The 18,247-nt window shown below is 39.6% G+C and overlaps 1 protein-coding gene across 8 annotated transcripts in view; it reads right to left on the bottom strand.

Moving 5' to 3' along the window:
* The window catches only part of LOC137251808 (FGGY carbohydrate kinase domain-containing protein), a 204,417-nt gene extending 189,123 nt beyond the window's left edge, over positions 1 to 15,294 (bottom strand). For all 8 annotated transcript variants that reach the window (XR_010953345.1, XR_010953347.1, XR_010953346.1 and 5 more), the window contains exons 1-2: positions 14,609 to 15,294; positions 8,359 to 8,866 (exon numbers count right to left, since the gene is read on the bottom strand). Coding sequence is in view for 4 of the 8 variants with exons in the window: in XM_067786679.1 (XP_067642780.1) it covers positions 8,359 to 8,866; positions 14,609 to 14,791 (691 nt within the window). In the remaining 4 variants the exon portion in view is untranslated. The remainder of the gene's footprint in view (positions 1 to 8,358; positions 8,867 to 14,608) is intronic.
* Between the last annotated feature and the right edge of the window lie 2,953 nt (positions 15,295 to 18,247).

Genomic DNA, 18,247 nt, shown 5'->3' with positions numbered 1-18,247 from the left:
AAAAATTATGTGCGGCGGGGCAAAACGCCCATAAAGAAACCCGCGTTCGTCCGGAAAAAAGCAATGTTCAAGGCCAAAGGCCGAGCACTCCAGGCGGCACGAAAACTACATAGTTTTTGGCTAATGCGCATGATGGATATGGAATAGCAGTTGTACGCAGGAACAGCAGTTAAACCTTGTTGAACACCCGGTCAATAAACAAAAGCTTTTGGTCGGCGCCAGGGAAATTTTTTCGGAAATCTACCACAATCACTTTTCACCAGCATACAGGCGTACAACAGTGCCCCTAAAACCACGTGAGGTGAAGACAGCAAAATTCTTGTAAAAAGCTTTTGGTTAATGTAACCCAACAAGCAAATGAAAGCAGTTTCTTTTAAGATAAAAAAAAAAATTATATATATATACATATGTATACGTATTGTATCAACTGATTTTGTAATTTTTGGTATTTGATGTCAAATTGGTGATAGTCGAGTACACGAAATCACCAAACCAGGGTGCCAAGACCACAATAATTTCCTGATTGCTGAAATATCCAGCTGCCCGAAATATCCGTTTCCACCGAAGATAGCTCTTTTAGGTAGGCTGTAGCACTTGGTTGTTTCATTAAAAGTAATGCTCATCTTGAGCCAGGCGAAGGGTTTGGTTTTTTTTGTGCTGACACAGAAGAAAAGAGAAAATTAAGATATTTTATATACTATTTTTTTTGTATGGTGTAATTTTTTGTTGCTTTGACTGAACACATGATGAATAAATCACTTAAAGAGAATCCGTTGAAGAAATTTTAAAATAATATATATATGCTGTAGGATTGTCAAATCCACTTATACATATGTGTTATGCGTAGGCATTCGAGATTAAATATAAATGTCTGTTTAATTTATAATTGTAAAAAGATAAATCTGTTAAGCATGTTTCTTGTTGTATTAAAATACCTGTTTAAAGCATGAAAAGAAATTGGAATATGGTTTGCTGATTTAATCGGTTGGGGATGGGGATGATGGCAAAAGGGTAGGTAGTGTGGAGTCGCGAGGAGCAAAGGTAAAGGGGACCTGCTGAACTCCGAAATAAACGAGCGGTCCGAGGTAGGGTGGGATGTATGGAGGCGTATGAGGATGATGATTGTAACATCCGCCTCGCATCAATGTGGCAAAAGGGTTGAGGATCCCGTCTTTAAACTGAGCTATCTGAGGGCTAATCCACATTGATCGCGCAAAGGGGCGGTTGCACTTTCAAGGTGTACGTTACATATTAGATAAATACATAAGTGACACATTAGTATATAATTTTCATAGGCTGGATTTATCTTTCAATTCAGAACAAATTTTTTGTTAACATTTTTCTCGTTCTTGTTTGTTCGGAACTGGACGATGGTTTCAAATTTAGGGCTATATATTCTCATGTAAATTTAAAAATTTTCATACAGGTTTTTTGTTTATCGGGCAGATAGGTTTTAAAGTTAACTGAGAAAACGGTCTTAAATAGGTTTTTTCATTTACCCATTTCCGAATAGTTTTTGATTAAGTCGTTCACTATCATCTCGTAGTTATGACTTTTGTGTTTGCCTAAAAAAGAAGTGAAGAACTTTTCAAGAGAATCCCATGCTGCTACCTCCACTCCTCCTTGAAATGGTTATTGGTCATCATTTTCCTTATTTGCGGTCCCACAAAAATCTCTTCCTTTATTTTTGCTTCTGAAATCTCTGGAAAGATTGTCTTCAAATGATGGAAAGCTTCGCCTTCTTTGTCCAAAGTTTTTGATAAGGCCGAGCTTGATGTGGAGCGGAGGTAGAATTATTTTTTCCTACTTTATAAGTGGGGAGTATTTTATGTTATCCACCCCAACTTGAAACTCGATTCGTTCTGGCCAATCCTTTATGATGTAGTGGTCTTGACGAGCTCGGCTATCCCATTTGCATAGAAAGCAACAGTATTTTGTGTATCCACTTTGTAGACCACATAGCATTCCAACGACTTTAAGATCGGCACATATTTTCCAATCATGTTCTTCGTACTTGATTAATTTGAGCAATTTTTGCATTATCTCATACGTTTCCTACGTATTTACTGCATGCGCTATCGGGATAGATGGCTTTTGGTTGCCAATATACAAAAATTCGGTCTCTAAACTTAATTTATTGGCGTCTACGAACAATCGCCAATCTTTTGAATCATATGGTTCATCAAACTGTTTGAATAGACCAGCAATGTCTTTGCAGTAACAAAAACTGTCCTCCTTCGAAAGTACTTGGAAAATTGTTCGTGACGAGTTCTACAATATGTTGCTTTAGCATCGGATGAAACCAATTTAAATTGTTGCACACGAGAGGCGTGTAGTTCGGCCTTTTCCTTTGACAATTCCAAATCCCTTATCCAATCATTGAGTTGTGCTTGTGACAAAGAGTTTCTTTCGTTTTCCATTTGAAATCCAGTACAACATGATGCCGCGTAATCAGATACTGCTGTTGACAATGAAACTGGAGCCGGAACTAAAGTTAAATTTGATTATGGCAATGTAGCTTCCGTTGAATTTAGTTCTGGTAATGACACTGTAGATACGCTCGCATAAGTTACTTTTCTTAACTTTCCAACCCCAAGTTCTTTTGTAGTTCAAATATAGCAGTCCGTTGAAAGGCAAGTTGGTTCCCTCCACTTCATTGGTGTAATAAATTTCGTATGTCGCCTAAATAGATAGTTTCAGAAGTTAGTCAGCTATGCATAAAAAGGGAGCAAATTCCTAATTTTTACCACGCACCTTTTTGTTCCGGTTTCCGAAATAATCAATTCGACTCGACATGTAGTGCACACAGTATTCGGTGTCCATGGTTTTTCATTGTTTTTAGGCTCAATTCCAAAATACTTATAGTATGTAAGTTTCAAAAGATTTCAAAACACACGTCGCATCCTTTTAACGATAAATTGACCGCAGATGAAACAGAACATATCTGGATCATTTGTACACTCAAACTCTCTGCGCCCTATTATTCATATTATATTTTTAAGTAAATGACGGGTTATAAACTGCAATTATAAACTGAACAGTATCCTGCGAGCCTTGCAGATATTATGAAGGAACAAGGCGCATGTAGCGCGATGAGGCAAATGGTGAATTTCAATACAAGGATTGCTGAGAGGTCCCAAACGAGAATAGATCTATTATATGCAAATGCTGATGTACTGTCCTGTACTAATCTTGAAAATCACAGAATTTCTGATCACGAAACCATTTCATTTGCTTTCAAAGTGTGTAATTCAAATCCTCTGCGGAGAATGATACCCACAATGTGTTGGAAGAATTATTCTGCTGATAACCTCATTTACTTATTAAGAAACTATGATTTCAGCGTATTAAAAAATATGCATCTCAGTGACTCGGTTGAATATATAAATACCTGCTTATCACACAGCATGGGTTTATTAACATCAGAACAAGACAGGATAGTGAGGTTGAGAAATAAGTGGTACGATCATGAACTGACCGAAATTAACAAATTAAAAATCCAATTGCACTCACAAGCCAGAAGATCTGGTGAGTTTTCGGAATATAATACAGTTGCGAATTATTATAAGAAACTAATCAAAATTAAAGAGATTAAGTATATGGATAAAAATATCGCCTTAAATTCTTCTGATAGGAAATTAATGTGGAAACACCTGAAGCAAGCAGTAAACTTAACTGAGGTGCGTGACAATATCCTGACAGTGATTGTAAATGGTATAAGATATGAAACACCCGAAGATATAGCTCATGCATTGAATTGTTTCTTTGTTAATAGTATTGGTGACATAAATCGAGAAATCGAAACTTTTGATAGTGGCGACAGTGTGCAATACACGGTTAGCACATGTCTGAAATTCCAAGCAGTTACGGTTGATGATGTCATATTGGTAGCTAAAAGGTTAAAAAATAAAATCGGAGGAACAAATTTACTATCAGAAGGGGTAATTAAGGATTCGGTGTCATACATGGGACATTTCTATGCGGATATCATAAATAAATCATTAGTAGAGGGAATAGTGCCCGACGCATGGAAAATATCAACAATAGTGCCGATAAAGAAGGTAAAAAATTCAATAAAGCCAGAAGATCTGAGACCGATCAACACGTTGCCGAATATCGAAAAAATTCTAGAAACAGTAGTAAAAAATCAGCTCATAGGTTACTTGGAAATAAATAAAATACTAATTAAAGAACAATCCGGTTTCAGAGAAGGCCACTCTTGTGAAACGGCTTTAAATTATGTAATATCGAGTTGGAAAGAAGAACTAAATCAAAAGAAAAGTATACTTGCGGTATCGACTTAAAGAGAGCATTTGAAACTATAGACAGAAATATAATGATTAAAAAACTAGAAAAAATTGGAATTAGGGGCAACGAGCTGCAGTGGTTTCAGAGCTTTTTAGGTAACCGAAGACAAAAAACAGCCATTGAGTCGGTTGTCTCGGATGAGGTATTGACAGGAATTGGATTGCCACAAGGATCGGTTTTGGCACCGGTCCTATTTAACATATATATAAATGATATATCTTCGGCGCTAAAACATAGTAAACTAAGGCTGTTTGCGGATGACACATTGCTCGAAGTAAGTGAAATTGATATCATGTTAGCTAGGAGCAAAATGCAGGAAGACTTCAACACCCTATACAGGTGGCTTTGTAACAATAAGCTTAAACTTAATGATGGTCATATCTAGAGCGATGAATAAGGAATCTTGTAATATCGAGCTAAAAATAATGAACTCAAACATTAACGAAGTTAAAACTTCCAAGTACTTAGGGGTTCAGATTGATAATAAATTAAAATTTAATGATCATATTGATTATATAGTTGCCAAAATAGGCAAGAAAATTGGTTTTTGGAAGAGGTCATGTAAATTTATCAGTAGAAAATACAAACTGAAAGTGTATAAATCCATCATAGAGCCGCATTTCATATATTGCCCCACAATATTCTTTATGGCCAATGTAACTCAGGCAGATAAGCTACAAGTTATGCAAAATAAAGCTATGAGATTTATATTAAACATGATGTATGATACTCCCATTAATAACATGATAAAAGCACCAAACTGGTTGAGTATAAAACAGCTCATATTCTACCACAGTATGAAACTTGTATTTAATATTAAGCACGGTAAATTACCAACATACCTCAGCGAAAAGCTTATATATGTAAATGATGCACATTCATACGTAATCAGAGAAAAAAATAATTTTAGATTACCTCTTTTCAAAACAGAAGTGGACAAGCAAAATATATTTTATAAGGGCCTGAAATATTTCAATGAACTTCCTAATCACATAAAAAGTAGTAATAACTTCAATACTTTAAAAAAAAGTTTATTGGAGCATTGTAAAACCCTTCCAATAAGATAAAGTTTTTTTTCTTTTATTTTTTTTTACATGATATACCGACACTGGAGCGCGAAAAGGGAATGGTAATATTGGTAGCAGCAAAATACAATGCACCCGGCCCTAAGGAAAAGAAAATCAGTCGCCACCTGTAACTCCAGACAGTTCCAACAACTAATTTCGCTGGAATTCGGTATTTTCAGCCTATATTTACTGTTGCTGATCGGAATCACTCGCATTCCGACAGCATTAATATAACACTAAAATTATATGATGTGTAACCAAAATAAGGTCAAACAAAAGTTGGAGCAGGGGGATTGGAAACACGTCCTTTTCAACCTCCCATTATACTTTGAGCTGTGCTGATCGGAATCTTCATGCATTCCGACAGCGTCTTTACTAAACAAAGTTGAGGGGTGATTGGGTACACTTTATTTTCAATTCCCAACATCCAAAGACATGTTTAGCTGTGTTGATTGGAGACCAATACATTCCGACAGCTTAAAATACAAATATAATTGAAAAATATAAGTTCCAAATTTTGTTGCCTTAAGCTGGGAGCACTGGAGGATTGGAAACGCGTCCTTTCCAATCTTCCTTAAATAACTGGCTCCCAGACTCGTCCGTTTGTAGTAAATATGCTGATCGGAATCACATGGCATTCCAACAGCATATTCAATAGAAATAAGTGATATAATAATGAATTGTACTTAGTAGTTTAAGTTTTAGGCCTAAACAGCCGTAATAATAAATAAATTAAATTAAATAAATGTACTATTATTTATACTTAGATCAAGGAAAAATGCAAACCTTCCTAGACAAAAAGGTTCCCTAGTTCTACAAAGAAAACACTACCTGCCTTAAAAATATCCTCTTGCTTGAAATGTACCTGGGTTTGAGAAAACGGCACTAACAGTTTTTAAACGGATTTATTTAGCTTGACTTGACAGGCTGGTTGGTTGGATGGCTGGTTGGATGGCTGCCACGAATTTTGTAATTGAAATTTAAGTAACTTCCCGATAAGCTACAAGGTTGAAACTTGGAATATAGTTCAGAACCTGATGACAATGCTATAATAAGAAAAAAATCGCCGCTAGGTGGCGCAAAAATCGATATATTCACAAAAATCGTATTTGTGATCCGATTTGGTTCATATTTGGAACACATAATACATACAAGAATAGCAAGCGACCTATGAAAAAAATCGCCGCTAGGTGTCGCAAGGATCGAGATATTCACAAAAATCGTATTTGTGATCCGATCTGGCTAATATTTGGAACACATAATACATACAATAATAGAAAGCGACCTATGAAAAAAATCGCCGCTAGGTGGCGCAAGAATCGAGATATTCACAAAAATCGTATTTGTGGTCCGATTTGGCTCATATTTGGAACACATAATACATACAAGATTAGAAAGCGACCTATGGAAAAAAATCGCCAAGGATCGAGATGTTCACAAAAATTGTATTTGTGGTCCGATTTGGCTCATATTTGGAACACATAATACATACAAGAATAGAAAGCGACCTATGAAAAAAATCGCCGCTAGGTGGCGCAAAAATCGATATATTCACAAAAATCGTATTTGTGGTCCGATCTGGCTCATATTTGAAACACATAATACATACAAGATTAGAAAGCGACCTATGGAAAAAAATCGCCGCTAGGTTTCGCAAGGATCGAGATATTCACAAAGATTGTATTTGTGGTCCGATTTGGCCCATATTTGGAACACATAATACATACAAGAATAGAAAGCGACCTATGAAAAAAATCGCCGCTAGGTGGCGCAAAAATCGAGATATTCACAAAAATCGTATTTGTGATCCGATCTGGCTCATATTTGGAACACATAATACATACAAGAATAGAAAGCAACCTATGAAAACATCGCCGCTAGGTGGCGCAAATATCGAGATATTCAAAAAAATCGTATTTGTGGTCCGATTTGCTCCATATGTGGAACACATAATACATACATGAATAGAAAGCGACCTATGATGTCCGATTTGGCTCATATTTGGAACAAATATTACATACAGTCCGGTAGAAGTGACATCAAAATATTTTGGAGTTGGAGGAGGGACAAACATACGTGGCGCAGAGTCGAGTAAAGACTTTGGAAGGATTATGTATTGAGGACTTATATTGTAACAAATTGTCAGGAAAGAGTCCTTGTAATAATGAGTCACTAAATGAACTAAATAGAATAAGAAATAATAGGCAATTAAACAAAGACTAAAAACTTGAAAATAAAATAATTTAAAAAAAATTTTAAGTTAACCATTTTTATTGGAGACAAAACTTACATGAAGTAATAATAATACTAAAAGCTAGAAAATAATTAGGTAGGTCCTAGGTACTAGTCATCACACTCCTCATCAATATAGGCCATTGATCAGACAATTAAATAAAAGCGTTGGGCGCGTGAAATTTCTAAAAATGTGAGGCGTAGCATAATATACTAACGAATACTAACACATGTACCAGTAGGGTACTTAGTATTAAATAGATATATTTACTTTAATGCTTATAACTTTTGTATTAGTCCATCAATTTTGTTGAATGAAAGCTTTTTTTTTGTAATAAAAAAGAGCTTAGAGCGAAAAAAAAAATCTGCAAAAAAATAAAAAGGTTTCGAGATCCTGCTTCGCAAAGTACACATTTTTTTTATATTGTTACAATTGAAAAAATCCGTAATGATTGTTCGTTATCTTTGAATCTGCAGGGCCTAGCAAAAGTGTTGTATACACAGTTTATAGCAAATTCTATTACCTTTTAAAAGCTTCAAACAGTTTTGGAATTGCTCAATTTGTTCTTGAGATATATACGATTAAGTGGACCCAATTTTTTTTTTTTTTTTGAAAAAACCGTTATTCGTAAATAGTTACCATATAATTAAAAATAACCTTGATTTTGGAATCAGGGGGTGATTTAACATAGGAATTTCATAATGGCGTCTCTGGTGCATTTTGGCTGTAAACCAGTGTTATTTAACATACCGTCTCCTACCGCCGAACCCGGCTCGCAAACGCGCTGTCCAATTATTTCAAAATTATTATGACACAAATCTGCCAAACCGATTTGTGTCAGGTATTCTGCGCTCCAGTGCATTTTCGAAGCATCATAGTTCCATTTACAAACTGTCGAGCAGAGTGAGCGTGTATCGGTGCCAGTGCTACGCCATGTCAGAAAATCGGTTAAGTCAAAAGCGCGCCAAATTTGCTTCCACGTATTTCCTAGATTGTTCTTTAGCCACAATAGTTTTGGCATTTCCATTTCGAGCGAAACTTGCCCACCCACATACTTGAGTAGTTCGTGTTTGGTCTCATTGATGCGTGCTGCCTCGGCATGTGCGCGATGATCCATCCAAAGAATGATGTTTTGTTCATTTTTCGTAGTCTTGCTCACTGTAAGGGGCTCACCATTTCTGCCAAATATTACCAAAGAACAAGTGGCATCGTATGCGATTGCTTTGATATTTTCCTTTTTAGTATCTTTGATGACGTCCTGAAATGTTTAAAAGAAATAGTGAATTAAACTTTGACCTGGCTTGCTTTAAAAGATTAAATTTTTTTAGACATAGTCGAGGGATACACTGTTGGACTATTACCGCTATGAGACACCTTTTTATTAAAAAAAAAACTTGAAACACAAAGCCTATTCAAACTCTTCTCGAGTACAATTCCCATTCAATAAATAGGTAATCCTATCACAAGCTGTGGGGAAAAATTTAACTTCCCAAGGCAGTCGGTACCCGCTGCTGCTCGCGACTCAAGGCGCCACCAACTCATACGGCCGCTCCCACTCATAACTACTATCTCCGTAGTAGAGTCGGTAGCAATGCTGAGCATCAGCCCCTGCCCCCATCTTCTTCCCCCTCTTTTCCGGCAGCAATGGTGTAGGTCAGGGAAACAGACTCTTAGTCCCTAACCCCGTTTGAACCGTTTGCCAGCACAGAATATATATGTTTGCGACATCTGCCCAATGCAGCTCCTGCCTTGGGCGGTGCCACTTTCCTAGATGTTCTGGTCTCCGCGACGGCAACCCCCCGACGGGTTTCATAGCGCCATGTTGCCAGGTCGCAAACCCCAATCTACCGGGTACCCCAATGCTTGCCCAAGGACGCCCAGTCTCAGGGCCACAACAGCAGTTACGACCTGGCCTTCCTCAACCCAGGCGTAGTCACCCGTCACTTACTCCCAGAGTGGCGACGTCTCCCCCTATGCACTTCAGAATTCTGCAGCTAAACTGTAATGGACTAACTGGGAAGATCAAGGAGATAGTCGATTTCATGAAGCGGCACAACATCCACATTGCTGCGATTCAAGAGACTAAACTCACAGCAAGATCTGCTCTGCAAACCTGTTCTGGGTATAATGTCCACAGAAAAGATCGCGAGAGCGGAAATGGGGACGGCCTCTCGTTTATCATACACCACTCAGTGCAATATCATATATTTGACCCCGACATCGGCCGCAGGAACAGTGCCTTAGAGCGTCAAGGCATATCTGTCCGGTCAGGCGATGCAAACCTAGAAATCATCAACATTTACATCCCTCCTGTCACCTGTTGCCCCAGTGTATACCGCCATAACATTAGCGCCTTACTCACTGGAAATAATCGCATTATTTTAGGTGATTTCAATGCCATCACGATCTATGGCATTCAAACTTGCAGGCAGACAGTGGAATGAGATTTTGGCGGATCAAATAGAAGAAACAACGTTCTGCACAATAAAGGGAGACGCCCCCACACGTATGGTAGGAAGCTGTCGCAGTTCGCCGGATATATCAATCGTGAGCACAGGTCTCGTACACTGCGTCAACTGGCAACCGATGGTAACATTGGCATCCGACCACCTGCCTATACTTATTTCGCTCGAGCGTACCGCCGACTTCATCGTCACAGAAAAACGCACTTTCATAAACTTTAAAAAAGGAAAGTGGGACGAATACAAATCCTTTACAGACAATCGTTTTGCTGCCCCCCCCTATCCCAACTGTTGCTTGCCAATGGGAGCGTGCTTTCCGCAAGGTCTTTGAATCCGCCTCGGCTCGCTTCATTCCCGTCGGTAGAATTCCCGAAATTCGGCCTCACTTTCTGGCGGAGGCCGCAAATTTAGCGAGAGAACGTGGCCTTATAAGACAGCTCAATCCCGGCGACCCCCAAAAAGGGATATAAACCAACGCATCAGATTGCTTGTGGATGAACACAAGCGGGCGAAATGGGAGGAGCACCTAAGCGGTTGTAACCTCTCTGCCGGTGTAGGTAAAATTTGGTGCACCGTAAAGTCCCTATCGAATCTGTCTAAGCACAATGACAAATTTTCCATCGCCTTTGACGATAAAGTGCTGTCGGATGCGAAAAAATGCGCGAGCGCCTTCTGCCGGCAGTATATAATGCATTCTACGGTCGATAAAGTTAGACGGAGGGCCAACAGACACTCACATAAACATAAATTCAGCGCATCTCCAATTACCCTCACCGCCAAAGAGGTTGAGGATGCCATCGGTCATGGTAAACGCCTAGGGAAAGAGGGTGTCAAATATTTAGCACATGTCTTCAACCTGTCTCTTTCCACCTTTGTCATTCCCGAAAAACGGAAAATGGCCAAGGTAATCCCGCTACTAAAGCCTGGGCAACCAGCTAACATAGGAGAGTCATATCGCCCGTTATCTCTCCTATCGCCAGTAGCCAAGACGCTTGAAGCCATTTTGCTCCCCTACTTCAAAGCAAATTTGCAGCTAGCCTGTCATCAGCATGGCTTTAGAAAACTTCATAGCACCACCACCGCGCTAAATGCCATTAGCATCCAGATAAATTGCGGTTTAAATTAAACCCCCCCATAGAACAGTACTCGTTGCGCTAGACCTATCAAAAGCTTTTGATACGGTCAACCATGGCACGTTACTGCAAGACCTGGAAGGGTCTACCCTTCCCACATGTCTTAAAAGGGGTACCGCAAATTATCTGGGTGGTCGGCAGGCATCGGTGCAATTTATAAACGAAACATGAAAACCAAGAAGAATTAAGCAAGGGGTGCCACAGGGTGGTGTCCTATCCCCACTTTTGTTTAACTTCTACATATCAAAATTACCTTCGCCACCAGAAGGAGTTACTATCGTTTCCTACGCCGATGACTGCACAATAATGGCCACAATCCCGGCCCACAGATCGATGAGCTTTGCAATAGAATGAACGGCTACCACCCTGATCGCTCCAGTTTTTTCGCCTCGCATGCAACCGAAAATCGAGAGCCGTAATAATAAAATAAAAAAAAAAGACCACTCACTGGAAGAAGCTACAGACCTGCCAAAATACTGCCCTAGGAACCGCCACGGGTTGTCTTCTTATGCCCCCAGAACACCATCCACATAATGAGGCAAGAATACTCCCCATCAGGGAGAGAAATGAGATGCTAACCAAACAGTTCCTGTTGAATACCCAGAAACCTGGGCATCCCAACAGACATCTGATTAATGAGCCAACACAGTCCAGGGGCTTAAGGAGTCATCTCCGTAAGCATTATGAGGAAATACGGAACCTGAGAACTCAGCCGTATAAAGCCAAAAAATACAAGCAGGTCCTCAGCGAACTCCACAAACAGGCGTCGGACCAGGAATTGCCCGGTGAATCCAGTACTCAAAGAACAGTACCTAAAACTAGCGGAAGAGGAACGCACACTCCCCAGGGAAACGCGAGTCACTCTAACTCAACTTCGATCTGGATACTGTAACAGGTTAAACTCTTACCTATCCAGAATCAACCCCGACATAGAAAATGTAATGCCCCGCTTGCAATGTGTCCCCACATGACACCCCACATGGAACCAACGCCTCTAACACCCCTCTCATTATGGTCCACCCCTGTTGAAACAACAAGTTAAGTTTCCTTGGACTCCCGTTAGAGGATATTGATGATAATTTGTGATCGGTCGAACCTATTGGATGGGGCGAAGCACTGCTACAGCAACAACAACAACAAAAATTTAACATACATGAACTGTCGAGTAAACCCGATGCCTGAAACAGTGGCAGCTACATCACAAACGCGACTCATAGTACAGCCTAGGGATATTCCTGTCGTAAGAGGAAACTTAAATCCAAACCCCGCTCCCGGGTGGCGCGCTGGACTTGAAAAATTATGCAAAAAGCTTCGGACGGGATGTCCTTTTTAACACCCTTATATTAGCTTCACTTGCATGTATTCTTGTTTGTAACTCTCTAGGATAGGCGCTCACAGAAGAGTTAGACCCATCTAGCGGCAATTTTGAATACTCGCGGCAGTGGTTAAGTAACTCGCTACAAAACGAGTTGTGCTTAATAGCGGAGACACGAACCTCTGTACTACGGTGCTATCAACATCAAATATCTAAGTGGACTGTAGATACTAAAACGGCACCATATTTGCGTGTTTTTTAGTTTTTTAAACTATACTTATTCTGATGACGACCACGATAAACGTTTTAAGGACTACGACGCGATTACATGCACCTGCAATATCCGAAACCTGATGCCCGGCTGGTTGATCTCCCCATGAAGGCAAATACATGATATCACTTTTAATGTTGGCTTCGTTGTGGGAAAGGTACTTCACCTGTTGTTCACGGTTGTTAATGAGCGTCTCATCGTAATACGCATTAGGACATGGTTTTGGCATAACATTTATTTTCGCCTACACACTAATAGATAATGCGGCCTTGGATGGTAGCGGGGGTAGGCAAGGAGGAGATCTTTCTTCTTACAGTCATTTAATTCAACCTCCACGATTTAACATTTTTCACCGGGCTGAGGTTCATTGACTTCGTCAGCATAAAAAGATATACGAAGCTTACTTGGCTGCCTCCTACACTACGAGGACCAAATATTAATATGAACTACGACCATATGCTTTTGGCAGCCAAGATACGTACACTTTTTCGCGTAGGGAAAAAGTCCAAGCAGTGATTCTTAAAGAAAATTTTGCCATCCAGAAGCTGTTCGTCAACAAGATAGCTGCATACTGCCGATGCATATACCATGGCCTCCAGCTAGGCCGAAAATACTACTTATACGATGAGGAATGACGAGGTGCCTCGGAAAAAAGGATGCTACCGTTGAGCTTACGGTGCGCACGGACGTGCATTGTTGATGTTTTGGAGCGTTATCGTGAGAGGGAAGAAGGACGTATGCTTAAAAGTAAAAAACGTGTACGCAGGACCGCATGTTTTCGAGGAGCTTCAGATACTGGCTGATAGGAATAACACCCGAAAACTCTACTAAAAAATCATGCGATTGACCGAAGGTTTCAAGAGATTGAGATTCCTGCAGGACTGATAACGTCGATCTGGTAATTGACGTACAGAATGTTAAGTTGTGGAGGCAGCACTTCTCCTTATTATTTGATAGCGAAGAAGAATACGAACCCGATACCCGAAAAAACGTTCCAGCAGCCGACTATACCGAAGGAAGAATGGCAGTAATATGGCTAAAGAATAGCAAGTGCCGGGGAATAGACGGACAACCCGCCGAGCTGTTCAAACACTGAGGTAAAGAGTTGGTAAAAAGCATGTATCAACTCGTAAGCGAAATATGGTCGGACGAATGCATGCCTCAATATTGAAGAAATATTTAGAATCATAGCCATATTTGCAGTACATGCGGAAAGAATGAAAAACCCCTTTAATGATTGGTGTATGACCTCTGGCCGTCAATGTTTGCAAAGAAGTCTGTAACAAGTTCCTCTGTGAATCTCCAATTATAATGTTTTATAAAATTTTTTCGAGAGTTGATGTTAGTTGTCTCGGCACGTAAGTCGGGAACCTTTGGTTAGCTAGGCCAACACACTGCCATAGCAAATATCATCCGATTTCGCTCATTTTCAATACCAATCTATTCTGGGTCCAGATAAGCTCGTGTAGCAAATTTGGTGAAGATATCTCAATATTTACTCAAGTTATCTTGTTAACGGACAGACGGACAGACGGACGGACGGACACGGCTCAATCAAATTTTTTTTCGATACTGATGATTTTGATATATGCAAGTCTATATCTATCTCGATTCCTTTATACCTGTACAACCAACCGTTATCCAATCAAAGTTATAATACCTTGTGTACAAGTACAGCTGGGTATAATAAGTCTGCTATAGTCCGTATAAAAGTTTAATCTCAAAAGGTTATAAGTAAAGGTTACTTTGTTATTTATATCATTATCTTGTTTATCTGGCTCTTATCAGACAAAAATTATGTAATTTTTGTTCGACTCACCTTAACACAGTGACACACCGAACTCCAAATATCCTGGGATGACTGCTCGTAGTAATCGTTTTCAGGATTCCAAGTTTGTATTGACTTCACACATTGCCTGAGCACTTTGCCTTTCCGGTCGACAAGCGCCGCTCGCACACTACCAGTTCCAACATCGACACCAACAAAATATGAATTGGTCATAGCTAATTAGGCTTCACACTTCTAGCGGAAAACTTCCAATAAACACCGCTGAGATGCAAACTTCACAAAAAATTTTATTAATAACTTTTATATGAAGATTTATGAACTCGTTGTATGTAAATAAGTGTCACGGTGTGCAAAAATGCGACGCGTGGATCTCAAATACGGCTGCTGGTGAGCGCGTTCTGAAAAGACTAAAAGCTTCCTGCATACAATTGACTGACGCTAATGCATTTATTGCTGATTATTAGTTACTTTTATTTATGTTATCAGTGTGAAATTGGTAAATAATTTTAGATTTTAATAGGCATTGATAAGAAAGATCATGCATACAGACAAGCTTTTGTATTACGATCTTTTAGTTGGTAAGTCATCATTGGTAGGTATGATGAGCACTGAGCTTAGAACTTCTTTTTTTGTAATCATACACCATATTTTCTTGAGTAAAAAACGCAGAAGTGGATAGAAGTTCACTCGCATAGCAATGAAGTGTGAGCATAAACCGGCTCAGCTCACAACTGGCACTGATCTTCGTAAAAGTAGCATGTAAAAGAGCTTCAGCCGACGGTTATGACTAGAATGCAAATAAAGCGCCAAATACACGACACGAACATTTCCGCGATCATTCCCGTTATGTCATGTTTCTGCGACCTTTTCTGTCGTGTATGGTGGTGTTTGCCAGTTCGCGCAAATGTTCGTCAAAAGTCAAAATAATTTAATTTTTGGCGAACATTTGCGCGAACTGTTCGTGCGTGTATGGCGCTATTTCGCCATATAATCGTAATAATCGTAGTAATTTCTGAACGGAACAGACGTGCGCGGAAAAGTAAAATGGACAATAAAAAATTTCTGAGTGAATTTATTGAAATGTATAAATTTTTTTTACGCTTAATTGCCACAGCAAGCAATATTGCTGCAGCACAATTGTTGTCCGTATTCATCGCTGTCTCAAAGAGAACAAGATTGCGGAATGTTCGCGGAAATGTTCGTGTCGTGTATTTGGCGCTTAAGAGTGCGAGAAAATGTCTCAGCTTTGAGCATAGCGGAACGATACAAGGTGGCAGCATGGTGACATACCTACAAACATAAATAAAAATCCCATGTACTTTGTTTTTGTAAATTCGATGAAAAAATGTCAAAATCGTACTGCGCCGGAAGTTGATGTATCAAATCAAATAAAAAAGTTTATAATCAGCTGTTCCATGCTGCCACCTTGTATCGTTCCGCCATGGCTTTGAGCTCACTTTGTGCAAATAATAACGCCTGGAGAACCAAACACTCATCCATACATAGATACGAGGGTTGGTCAATGCATTCCGTTGTTGTATGAGCGTACAATCCAGTAGACGTCCTAAAGTTGTGTTATTTTGCTACTTCATTTGAGCTTTGAGGATTCTGAATCATTTCCATACAAAAATCGCGGCTGTTACCGAAACTCGTCAACAAGGACAATTTTTAACCAAATCCTTTAACAGAAGCCCCAAAAGATTAATAGGTTTAGCAGGGTAAAGCCATTGAAAGGTTGCTGTTAGGAGATTGATTTGTCCCAGCCTAGTCCGAAGAGTTTTGAATTTAACTAGCTAAAGTGCTCAGAAAAGTTTAACGAGGTTTACCGTAATCCAGGTACCCTGCGTACTTGCGCCGGTATAAGGGAACCTTTTGCTGTGTGACGGGCATCCTCCGGGAAAGAGTTAACAAAAGAGCTTAGCGAATCTGTATGGATGAGCATGAGGAGTCGCTCGTTTAATTCAGGATGAAATGGCTGGAATAGGTGCTCTCGGATCTACAACCAGAGAAATTTTCATCTTAAGTTAACACTTTTTCAGGTTAAATTTTTTCAACACGATCACTCATGTTATTTTAACATGAATCAAATTTTTCACTGTTTCCACATGTTAAATCAACATGAAGGAATAGTGTGAAAATAACATGATCAAATCGCGTTGAACTTACATGAATTCTTGTTACTTTAACACGAAAGTCATGCTAAATTGACACGAATACAGTGGTTGAGTTAATTAAAATTAATTGCCTTCTTAGTATTTCATTGTACTTTTTAACAATTTTCATATATAGTTTTTAGACGTCATAATAACTTCGTTGCACTAAACAAGATCACTGAATAGTACAACTGTAAAGAGCGCACAGTACTGACGCAAGAGTTGCACTTACTCTCTAAGAGAAATCTTTATCCTTTTGAATATTTTATATAATACGAAGTAAGTAGGCGTTGTCGTGAAGCGGCCCAGTTAAGGACCAAGAACCGGGTGTCAAACTTAAAATGTTGCCCCATTTAAGGGGGCCAGTGTTCCCAGAGAAGCACTCTCTGGAAATTGATTACCATGTGCCTTGATGGATTTTCTAATTTTTGAACCTGCTGTAATCCAAAAATTATGCTTCATCTCGAAGGGTGAACTTTACCATTTTCTGCCAAAATACACTTACTTTGCCCACTCTGGCGGTCAAGTCGCCAAGCACGACTTTTATATTATGGCTAGGTAACAGCTCTTATTGGCGTTTCAATAAGTTCTTCTTCTCCTTCAGTGCGTTATCACAGATGAATGATATATTAAAGAATTTTGCTTTTTTGCGAGACATCCGTCATATTCGCGAACTACTATAATTGGTGATGAAGCCTATCTAACACCATGAATCCGACACTGGTATCGTCCATCATACCTCATAGATAGTGGTGATCTTTTAAAAAAATAAAAATAAATGTAAGGCGCGATAACCTCCGAAGAGATCTAAGGCCGAGCTTCTCTTCCAATTTGCGTCGTGCTCCTCTTGCTTTTCCCTACAAATTGGCCGGACGGGACCTACATGTTTTATGCCGACTCCGAACGGCATCTGCAAGGCAGATGAGTTTTCACTGAGAGCTTTTCATGGCAGAAATACACCCGGAGGGCTTGCCAAACACTGCCGAGGGGCGACCCCGCTTAGAAAAATTTTCTTCTAATTGAAAAACCTTATTTCTAAAATTTTGATGTTGCTTTGCCCGGGGTGTGAACCCAGGGCATACGTTATGGTAGGCGGAGTACGCTACCATCACACCACGGTGGCCGCCAATGGTGATCTTTTGCTTGTGGTGATAAAGAGACTCCCGGAAAGTTTTACCGGGGTTGTAATTGATGTTGGTGTTTTTTTTGGCGACCATCTCGGGACCGATAGATGTGATATGACCTTTTAGGTGGTTACACCCAAGTTGCATCGGAGGTTTTTTTTAAGTTTTTGGTCTTATGCAACGAAACCTTCACTTAGCGCTCGTTAGGAACTCTTAGTGGAGCTCCATATAACATCTCGGCGGTTAATGCTTTCAACGACTCCATATAACATGTCCGTAACCCAAGAAATGCTGTTGGTAGGAGGTCAGGCCAAGGTAATTTCTCATTGCATATTAGGGCTGCTTTGAATGTTCTGTGCCACCGCTCGACCATTCTATTAGACTGTGGGTGA

This window comes from Eurosta solidaginis, chromosome 5 (assembly GCF_040869045.1).
Source record: "Eurosta solidaginis isolate ZX-2024a chromosome 5, ASM4086904v1, whole genome shotgun sequence".
In the NCBI taxonomy this organism is placed as follows: domain Eukaryota; kingdom Metazoa; phylum Arthropoda; class Insecta; order Diptera; family Tephritidae; genus Eurosta; species Eurosta solidaginis.
This window is presented reverse-complemented; position numbering and strand designations above follow the sequence as displayed.